Source organism: Suncus etruscus, chromosome 1 (assembly GCF_024139225.1).
Source record: "Suncus etruscus isolate mSunEtr1 chromosome 1, mSunEtr1.pri.cur, whole genome shotgun sequence".
Classification (NCBI taxonomy): domain Eukaryota; kingdom Metazoa; phylum Chordata; class Mammalia; order Eulipotyphla; family Soricidae; genus Suncus; species Suncus etruscus.
In genome coordinates this window covers 77,658,017-77,669,485 of record NC_064848.1, presented here as the reverse complement: position 1 = coordinate 77,669,485, position 11,469 = coordinate 77,658,017, and the positions used below count along the sequence as shown (strand labels likewise).

Sequence of the window (11,469 nt, the reverse complement as noted above, 5' to 3'; positions counted from 1 at the left end):
TTTTAAACTAGGATAACAAGCTTTGCCTGGTAAGCCTATCTTCAAGTGCAAATATTATCAAGTTAGGCAAACACTAAGAGCATTTTCATGAGTTCTATAGACAGAGATGTTTCTCTCATAGAAAAACTGGAGTGCTTACCAAAAAAAAGGGGGGAAAAAGCAGATTTCTTTTTTTTTGGGGGGGGGGAGGGTCATACCCGGCAGTGCTCAGGAGTGGCTCCTGGCTCTACATTCAGAAATCGCTCCTGGCAGGCTCAGGGACCATATGGGATGCCAGGATTCGAACCACAGTCCTTCTGTATGCAAGGCAAACACTCTACCTCCTTGTTATCTCTCTGGCCCCGATAGCAGATTTCTGATTAGATTATTTCTCTTCTCAGCATCTACATTATAACCTAGCATTGTATTGGGCACAAGGAAATTCCTTATAAATGTAAGATCAGAAAATTAAATCAGATGACTCAGGGGTCAGGACTTGTTCTATGTCATCAAAATTTCTCAATTTTTCTTTGGCCCCAATTTAAGTTTGACAAAAAGTTTATTTTTTCCATGTTTTAAAAAAGATAGACTCAAAATCTTTTTCATAAAGTTATCTATCTCCCAGGAGGAAAATTCATTCTATTATTTCAATTTAATATCTTAATATAACTGGATAACCTCATCCCAGTCAGAAATAGGCCAGACTCCATTAGGCTGCACATTGGGGGGAGAATTCTTCCAGTCCCATGTCTTCACAGGAATCTTCCAGGTCTTACCATAGTTGGCTTCAATGTATTCAGTGGTTTCACAGGGCACATGAACCTTCATATCTAAAAACTCAGTCCAGCATAGTGTAAACTTAGGAAACAAGTATCTGTGGCAAAACAAAGGCAATGTGAAAGGTATTAGGCTTCAACAATGAAAGTTTCAACTAACGAATCCATCTGCCAATAAAAAGACAGTTCTCTCCCATTAAATAGCTTTGGACATAGAATGGATGTTTTATTCCTTTTGACTGTCTAGCATCTCAATTCTTTTCTAATTTAACAGTGGTGCCTCAATATCCCACCCTCCCTTATCCCCCAGTTCATATGGGGATACTTCACCTCTAGATCAGAAGCAGAAAAGAATCCTAAAAGTACACTATAGTGAGTAAGGAATGAAGTTATACACAAATCAAGCAAATGACAGTTTTAAGAGTTATATTAGTGCTATCAAGTATAAGGAGCTCTTTTTCAAAGGTTTCTAAGATATTAGGATAATAAGTAAGCATTGCTTTTTTTATTAGAGTATCTCAAAATTAAGTAAAAGCAAAAGATGCAGGAAAATGGTAAGAATTCAGATATTTAGGGGTGGAGGAATAATAAAGGGGAGGGCTTTTCCCTTGCATATAGACTACCTGGGTTCAATCCCCACCATATCATGTCCTCTGAGTATCACTGGGAGAAGTCCCTAAGCACATGGTCAGGGATAACCCCTGAGCACTGGCAGTTATGACCCAACCCTTCTCCCCCCAAAACCTCCAACAATTCAGAAAACCCTGGAGAATTTAGGTAAATCAATAAATATTATTTTTTTTCTGATTTTATTTTTAATGCTAGTACTCTTGAGTACATGAAAGAAGCCATGAATAGGAGCAAGAAAAAACAGAACCCCCTTAGTCAACTACAGAATGTGAAATAGTCTGACAATATAACATTATCCAATGGCATCATGGATGCTTACACTATTGTAATAAATCACAAAACCCTATGTCCTGGGTTTTAATCTGACCCCAGAAAGTGTTAGAGTAGCGGGGGCTGACGGTGGGGAAAATTATTTGACATCTACTGTGCTCAAGGACTATTCCAAGCTCAGTGGTCAGGGATCACTGCTGATGGGACTCAGTGGACCATGTAGTGACATGGAACAGATCCAGGCATTCTAGTTATGCAATGAGTGTATTCTAATTCAATGAATTACCAGATGAGTTTTTGATGACCTCTTCAACTATGACAGCTGAAAAAGAAACACCAAGGTGGGACAAATTTTTCTCTTCTCTTTACTCATAAGTAATAAAAATTTCATACACAGCATATTAAAATAATAGTTAGGGTCCGTTAAATTGGCTTTATATGCAGTTTCATAACCTTACCCTCTCTTCAAATGCAGTATTGCAAATCTAATGCTTGAAAATGCAAGACTTCATTTTAAAATTCAAGATTTTTTTTATCTTCTTCCCTTTCTCTCCTTCCCTTCATGGTTGTAGAGGTTGTTTCAATGACCAGAGGTTTCACACATGCCTGGCTGTGGTGCTTGAGGAGGGTTGAACATCATGTGGTGCTTGCTTGCTTAGCTTCAATGCTAACCAAGTTTTGTAAACCTTTAGTTGCAGAGCTTGTATGCTAATCAGAGGGTTGCTGAGATGCTTATAAATATGCTAGCCAAGGCAAATCACTTCCTAATTAGTCTTGTATATCTTTTAGCTGCACAGCTCATGGGATTACACCACTTTTTGTGTGTTATATATACCTGGCTAGAGTATGGCCTGAATTGGTTGCAGTGGGAGACTCAGAACAAAGCATAGATTCTGGGCTCTAACATCAGAGCTGCCAGAGTCACATCTGGGTCACATGGGACAATGGAGAGTTGAACTTAAGACCATATATTTGCAAGGCAGAAATTTTAAGTTAATGAATTATTTCTCTGGGCTATAGTACTCTCAGTTTTATATATCCACTTTCATCACATTCTTTTATTTTACACTCTTCTCCATTCTTAAAATCTTTTCTTAAAAGTGTCTGCAATAGAGGCAGGCTGGGATGGGATGGCAGTGGAAGTGGGCATGAACACTGGTGATGGGATGGGTATTGGAATGTTCTATGACCAAAACCCAACTATCATCAACTTTTTAACTGTATATCATGGTGATTTAACTTAAAATTTTTCTCAGCCTTGATATTACTTTTTAATATCATAAAATCTATAAAAATCAAAGTGCTCCTAAGGGCCAGAGCAATAGCACAGCAGTAGGGTGTTTGTCTTGCATGTGGCTGACCCAGGACAGACCTAGATTTGATCCCTGGCATCCCACATGGTCCCTCAAAGCCAGGTGTGATTTCTGAGCGCAGAGCCAGGAGTAACCCCTGAGCATCACTGGGTGTGGCCCCAAAACCAAACAAAATAAAAACAAACAAAAGATCAAAGTGCTCCTAAAAGAACTTAGCAACACCATGAAGATAAATTTTTCACAACCTAGATTTCCAAAAACTATATGACAAGCATAAATCCAAAATGCATTATACCTTGGTTCATGACTCACATGAATGTAGCTATAGTTTCTCAAGTTGAAATATGTGAATCTAAGACAACTCAATGAATTGAATCCTGTCTAGGGAAATAGTTTAGTAAGTTTCAAAAATATACCAAGACATGTTGCTTAAAGGCTTTTTGTATCAGCAAATTAAATTCCATATATTACAAAGGAAAGCAAATGCTATAATTTTAAGTTTATATTATGGTGCTATGCTCTGTATTGATGTTTTCTGAGATATATCTCTTCTCTTTACAACATGAGAAAAGTTTCAGAAATGAGATTGGATATGTCAATAGAAATATCAATGGAATTTAAAATATAGTAGAATAAAGGTGGAAAGAAACAGGAAAAAGCTGTATCAAAGTATAATCATATTCCCCAGAAACTATTCTGTAGAACGTCTACCTTCCCATACTATCAAGCAGTTCTAGTGAACTTGAAATAACGTATAAATCACCAACTATCTAGTAAAAGAGGCCTAGAAACCTTTCTGAAAGTTTCCAGTCTCATAAATGAGGTGATAAAAAAAATCTAGAATAGATTAAGAATACTACATTTCTTTACATATTATTTGTGGATTGGTGAGATGGTAGAGGGGTTAAAGCACATGCTTTGCAGGTAGCCAGTCCATTTTAATCCCTGGTACTATGAAGTGCCCCATCATAGTAAGGTATAGGCCTGGGGCCCTACATACTGCTGGGGTGCCTGGGTAATTCCTGGTACCACAGTGTGAGTAATACCTTATCCTGGGGCCCTTTTGACTAAGACATGCAGAAGAGGTAGCAGTGTATCCAGGCACCAATTGGAAGCCTTCCCCACCAAAAAATATTTGGCATAATAAATTAATTATGAGCAAAAAAGAAACATCCAAAATGTATAAACAAACTGCTGTTAACAAACAAAACAAACCACTAAAAATAAAAAGGCCAGAGTAATAGTACAGAGAGTAGGGCATTTGCCTTGATTGTGGCCAACCCAAACTCAATACTCAGAATCCCAAGCACAGCCAGGAGTAATTCATAAGTGCAAAGCCAGGAATAATCCCTGAGCATTGCTGGGTGTGGCCCCAAAACAAGACAAAAAGAAAAAGGAATAAAGAAAAGAAAGAATTTACGTAAAATAATTGACCTTAATTTTTCCTAACAGGAAGCCTAAACTCAATTTTAAATGTGTTTACAATTAAAATAAAAATCCATTTTGAGGCTGGAGAGAGAGTTCGGCAAGTAGAGAACTTGCTTTACATATAGTCAAACTGGGTTCAATCCCAGCACCACCTATGGTACCCTAATTCCTGCTAGAAGTCAGCCTTGAACTCAGCTAGGTGTGGCTCAAAGATAAAAATAAACAAGCAAAATCTATCATCCTAAGAAAAAAATAAACCATAAAATGTAAAAACTGGTTGTAAAATGGGGCTGTAGCAAGTAGGCAGGAAACAGTAAATGACACAGAGGAGAACATACCAAGAATTCTGTCCAGGTTACCAGTACATAATGACTAAGACTAATGCACTATATATTTGCAATGTTACATTGTTTTTTTTTTAAGCTAATACATTCATCTGAACAATCTCTAAGTTTAACACCATTAAACTTTGTTAAACTGTTAAGCTTTGAGATAGGAGGATATAACATGTGAACAGATTTTTTTCTTCATAATACTTTAGGCAATATACTTACAATAGTGTTTAAGTTTTTGGTACTGATGCACAATGTTACTGCTCACCAGTAAATTACCCAGGTTCCCCTCACTATCCTATGTACCTCTCCCCACAGACTCTTAATAATTTATAATTATCAAGGCCAGTGGCTTGTTATTATTCAATACCATCTATTTCTGTGAACAGATTTAAAACCAGATGAAGTTGATTCTAAGTCAGAATTTAAGTCCAAGGGTTCTAATCACAAATACATTCATAAGCATTTCCAATCATTTTCTGTTTTGTATATGTCACTTAAGTTTTACACAAAACAATAGTTATTATGAATAACGTGAAGTATCGGGAAGATGGTTCGAACAAGGCGCACTTTTGCTAGCAGGTGTGAAACTCAAAGTTAGATCCCTAGTACGGCTGAACATACAATTGTAGCAATTCTGCCGTCTAACTAGGAACTCTGTTATCTGACCACAACTGACTTCTCACACTGTCACAACTGACTTTTGGCCCAAGGACAGCTGAGTATGTGCTAGCTGCAAGAATTGTAACTAAAAATGATTGACTGCCATGAGCTGAGCACCTGAGCACGTACAACAAGCTGGAATGTGAGATACTGATTCATCAACCACAACATCAACAGACAAAGAAAGGAAGAGGGATGTTTGGGGGACCAGGAGGTACTATGGACCGAAAACCTCCTTCATACAAAGTATATCCTCAATCTGTTGAATCATCTCTCTAGCCCCACTCTGATTTTCTTTTTTCTTTTTCTTGTTTTTTTTTTTTTGGGGGGGGGGGGACACCTATTGGTGCTCAGGGTTCACTCTTGGTTCTGTGCTCAGAAATTACACCTGGAAGGCTCAGAGGATCATATGGGGCGCTAGAGACTGAATCTGGGTCAGCCGCATGTAAGAGAAGCACCTTACCTGCTCTACTATCGCTCCCTTCCCCAGGATACTTTTTTTTTAACTCATTAATTATTGAGAGCATTTAAAAGCTTTCATACATTTAAAATTTAATTATTGGTTACTAATTTAATTCCACTGCAGTTACACAATCTATTGAAATGACCATGTTGATTTTTTTACTTAATTTGTCAATAGGTTAATTACAAATACGTAGATGAGTTCTTCTAATACTTTTAAATTTACTAACATTGCCCTTATAATGCAAAACATGATTAATACTTATAAATTTTGTAATCACACAAATAAAAGTATATTCATCAGACTCACCATTTTTTGTGAAGACGCTTACATATATATAACATATATATATATATCAAATAGAACTAGCTTATTAATACTTTTCCCTTTTTTGACTTTTGGATCACATCATGCAGTGCTCAGGGCTTACTCCTGACAGCCCCAGGGAGCTGGGGTGATACCAGGGATAGAACCCAGAGATACTTTGGTATGTAAGGCAAATGTCCTACCAGCTTTACTAACATTCTAATCCAAGCTTATTAATCTTATTCATATAGGTTTTTACTAAATTTTTCTTTGCTTGAGTTCATAATTTTTATTTCATTATTTTTTTTTTGTATATTGCTAGCCAGTATTCCCAACACCATTGGATCAACAGCTTGTCATCAATTAGTTTCCAATATGTTTTCTCTCTGTTTCTCTTTGGATTTGGGGCCACACACAGCTGCATGTAGGACTTATTCCTGGCCCTGTGCTCAGGGATCTCACCTAACAGACACTGGGGGACTCTACATGCTGCTAGAGACCAAACTGTGTGCAAGCATTTTACACACTGTACTATGTCTCCAACTCCCTTCTCATTTTTAAAAAAATATGGACCATGCCTGATAGTGCTGGGGTGAGGTGAAGGGCACTCTCAGAAGAACCCTGTCCATTATTGCTGGGAAACTACCAGGAATATACCAGCTACTGCTTGAAGGTATATTTGCCAGAGCAACCCTTACTGGTACTAGGGGAGGAGGATGAAGATATGCAGTGCTAAAGATCAACCTTAGGGTTTTATAGCTGCTAGGTATATGCTCTACCATCTGAGCAATCTCCCAGACTTTTTAGACAAATTTTACAGCATTTCTCTTTAGGGAATAGAGAAATAGTACAGCAGGCAGGGTACTTGCCTTGTACACAGCAGACCTGGGTTTGATTCCCAGAACCCCATTATGGTCCCCTGAGCTGAGCAAGGAATAATCTCTACATGCAGAAGCAAAAGTAAGCTGCAGAGCTTCCAAATCTCTTTCTTGGGGGCTCCCAAACAGTACTCAAGAGATCTGGGGGCCACTTCTGGCAAAACCCAGCTAACCATGTTGGTGGTTCAGTGCTAGGGTCCGAGGATGGGGTGTTGTTTGGTTCATGTAGTGGGGAAAATTAACTGACGCCACCAGGGAATTGCCAGAAAAGGTACCTATGATAAGGGACCAATCACTGCAAGGCTGCTCGGACCATCTCTCTAACTCAGCCAATCCAAGAGGCTTTTTCTGCATGCAAATTAGACAGTGTTTTGGACCCGAATCTACACTGTAAAAAGCCTGCTCAGATTGGCCAGAGTTAGAGAGGAAGTCTATTACAGTATAACCTTTGAACCTTTGCTTGTTGTGATTGGCTCACTGTGGTACATACAGTTGCAGCACAGAAACATTCTGTTTGATACAGCGAATATAGGCCTAAACCTATGTTTTAACTACAAAATTAGGGGTCGTCTATACACCGGAAAATACAGTATGTAATTCAACAAAACACTTTAGACCATAAGTACAAGGTCTTGGTTTTAGTTTCATGTACAGATTAGGTCTCATTCAATTTGACTGAGTCACCAAGCCCAATTCAATCAATAAATAACTCAGAAAGAAAAAACATCAAAAGAACCAAAAAAAAAGAATGAAAGAATTAAAGAAGGAAAGTTTATGGAACTCAAATAAAGGAATATTATTTCTAGTCCAAGGTAATAAAACTATCTTCAAAAGTAAGGCAACTCAACACTCTTAAAAAAGCAAATGTGGGTTAAGTGATGACATGAAATAATTTTATGTTACTAGTGACACAATCTTCAACTAAAACCAGTCTGTCTTTTAAAAAATTTGAGTGTCTAAATGCAATATGGTACTTTTGGATTAGGTCCTAGAATAAAAAAGAAAAGCAATAGTGGAATAAACTGATGAAATCCATCTAACATCCTGAGCATCGATGTTGGTACTCATGGTATAGTTTTACAAATATATCTTGGTATAACTACATTAAAAATATGAGAAACTGAGTCATAATATAAGAAATCTATATTATTTTTTAACTTTTTTTGAAAAGGCAAAATTATCACAAATTTAAACATTTATGTAAAAAATAGAAAATAAGAATAAAGCAGGGGGAGAATAAAAGAAAAAAAGAAAAACGAAAATAAGAATAAAGCATGTTGACAGAAAGTTATTCTTACTATTCTAATTATATCTCAAACATCTGGGCTCCATATCAGCTGATTTAGAAAGGAATAAGGAAATAACCCAAATAAACCTTGGTAACAATTATAAAAAATGTGAACTGGAGCACAACAATTTCATATCTTGGAGGTATAAGTGATAAATATAATATATTCTGTAATATATTATATTCATCATTTTTTATTATTGGTAATTGGATGATCAAAGAAAAATATAAACAATTCAGACAACATTAAAGAATTTAATTAATATTTTGGTAAAAGGAACGTACTTAGATAAAAGTATAATACATTAAGGACTGAAAGTGAAATGAATAATTCATCGGAAAAATGTTGCCCAGATAGGAAATAATACAAGTTATATAAAGTACCTATTTTTGTACCAGATACTTAGCACAAAGCTTAGTAATTACCTTTAATATTGGTATTAATATTTAAACCAATTACATAAGTACCAAAAACATTCTGAGTTCCTAAGATCCTAACTTTCTAATCAAGCATTAGGAACCTAAGTTCTTAATCAAGCATTTTTTAAAATGGTAATCAGGGGCCGGAGAGATAGCATGGAGGTAAGGCGTTTACCTTTCATGTAGGAGGTCATCGGTTCAAATCCTGGCATCCCATATGGTCCCCTGTGCCTGCCAGGAGCAATTTCTGAGCCTGGAGCCAGGAATAACCCCTGAGCACTGCCGGGTGTGACCCAAAAACCACAAAAAAAAAAAATAAATAAAAAAAAATAAAATGGTAATCATTCTATACTATAAAAATTTTCTCAGAATGGACTATTCATGAATAAAAAGTAAAATATTATAAAAATAACCTTAGACTAGGGTCAGCATGCACAGAACTGACATGGGTTCTACCCTAGGCCTGGGTGTGGCCTCAAAAAAAAAAAAAAACCAAAAACACCTTAGACTAATAGTTTTTTCCCCCTCTGGGAATAGTAGTAGCCATAAAAATACTATGGCTCCTTAGAGTAAATAGAGCTGAAAAGAATTTTTTTAAATGGCATATGGCTGGGGGAATTTTCCAAAGTATACTCTATACTCTGTATAGAGCAGTTCTTTTCTCTGCCTTTTAAGGTCATGGTAATGTGATAGAAAATTTGGAACTCACACCATCTGTCCAGACAGTTCTATCACTGCTCATTTCTCTTGCTAAATAATCAGAACACTTCACACTTCCAAAACACTGCAACTATAAAGAGAAGTTAAAGCAGAATGAAAGACTTTTCCACACAAAAATGTTAGAAATGAAAATTTCTTCAGATCATTCCAGTGAGAAGAAATCCAAGCCTTAGAAAGAAATTTAAGAATAAAATGATTATAATACAACTCCTAGAAAATGTGTTTTTAAAGAAAAAAGGTGGCATTTGCAAATAAATTTTGAATTATCTAAGAACAGAAGGGCTAAAAAGATGTATAGAGATTAAGGTACTGGCCTCAACACTTCTGACCTCAGTTCAATTCTTTCATTTATTTATTTATTTATTCATTTATTTATTTATTTTATTTTTGGGCCACACCAGGTGACACTCAGGGATTACTCCTGGCTATGCGCTCAGAAATCGCTTCTTGCTTGAGGGACCCTATGGGACACCAGGGGATTGAACCGCGGTCTGTCCTAGGCTAGCAAGGCAAGGCAGACACCTTATTGCTTGTGCCACCGCTCCGGCCCCCTCAGTTCATTTTTGTTTTGTTTTGGGTCACACCAGGCAGCACTCAGGGGTTACTCCTGGCTCTACACTCAGAAATCACTCCTGGCAAGCTCGGGGGACCATATGGGATGCCGAACCACCATCCTTCTGCATGCAAGGCAAATGCCTTACCTCCATGCTATCTCTCCGGCCCCTCAGTTCAATTCTTGACACTATACTTGGATAGGGAAACCACCTCCCAAGCATTGCAGGAGTAATCTCAGCACAGAGCCAAGAGTGATAAAAAAAAAAAAAGGAGAGAATTATTTGGTAGCTTAACATTGAAATAATTATACAGGTTTATAAATCTATAAAATTTTCATTAGACTAAGAAGAGGAATAGTATTTTACTATTATTACTATCACAACTACCATAGTCACAACTACCACCTTTACTACTACTAGCACCACTATCATTGCAACTATTAAACCTGGCAAAATAGCAGCTAATAATTGCACAGTAACTGTAATATGCTTAATACTCTTCAAAAGATTTTTAATCTATTCACTTAAAAACCACTCTAGATTGAAATTTCTATTACTCATATTTTACATGAAGAGGCTTAGACACAAGGTTTCCTTTCCTCTTATCCTTCCACCTTTATCCTTCCCATTTCCCTCTCTCTGAGAACTGAGTACAAGCTAACTGTATCACAAAGAAGAGTTATTGAAAGTGATCACTGTCGGGGCCGGAGAGATAGCATGGAGGTAAGGCGTTTGCCTCTCATGCAGGAGGTCATCGGTTCGAATCCCGGCGTCCCATATATGGTCCTCCCGTGCCTGCCAGGAGCAATTTCTGAGCCTGGAGCCAGGAATAACCCCTGAGCACTGCCGGGTGTGACCCAAAAACCACAAAAAAAAAAAAAAAAAAAAAAAAAAAAAAAAGAAAGTGATCACTGTCATTGAAAAAAATTCTGAAAGTGTCAAAAATGTCTACATTCCATCAATTCTAAGACCTTTTTTCCCTTATTGTTCCATGGACTCATGTATTTTATCATTCTTGCTGACTTTTTTTTCATTAGTAGTACATAAAAAAATAATGGGGCACTTTACATTTCATATCATCATCTTACATTTGACAAAGATGGTAACTCTTAAATCCAGTAAGTCTCCATCCTTTAAGCACTAATTTATATTAAATACTATGATAAAAGCACAGCTCAGAGGAAGTACAGCATTCATGGCCTCAATTTATTCATTATGAACTGTGCTCCTTTCAATTTCACTATACCTTCACTGTCTCTTTACTAACTCCTATCCATTCCCATTAAATTATCAAGATTCTGTAGCTCTGATAACTAGTTTTGGTTAGATTCTGTGTTTGTTCCTTGTTTTAGTTTCTATCCACAACTCTCTAGATGGACAAACTCTGGGCACTTCCTCCTCAGAGATTTTACTTATAAGAAGTATTCTTTTCACAAGCATAATCAGGCT

The 11,469-nt window shown here is 36.9% G+C and overlaps 1 protein-coding gene across 1 annotated transcript in view; it reads right to left on the bottom strand.

Moving 5' to 3' along the window:
• Positions 1-537: 537 nt before the first annotated feature.
• The window catches only part of FKTN (fukutin), a 42,097-nt gene continuing 31,165 nt past the window's right edge, over positions 538-11,469 (bottom strand). Inside the window, exon 10 of the mRNA XM_049770852.1 lies at positions 538-853. Coding sequence (XP_049626809.1) covers positions 640-853 — 214 coding nt within the window. The 3' untranslated portion in view covers positions 538-639. The remainder of the gene's footprint in view (positions 854-11,469) is intronic.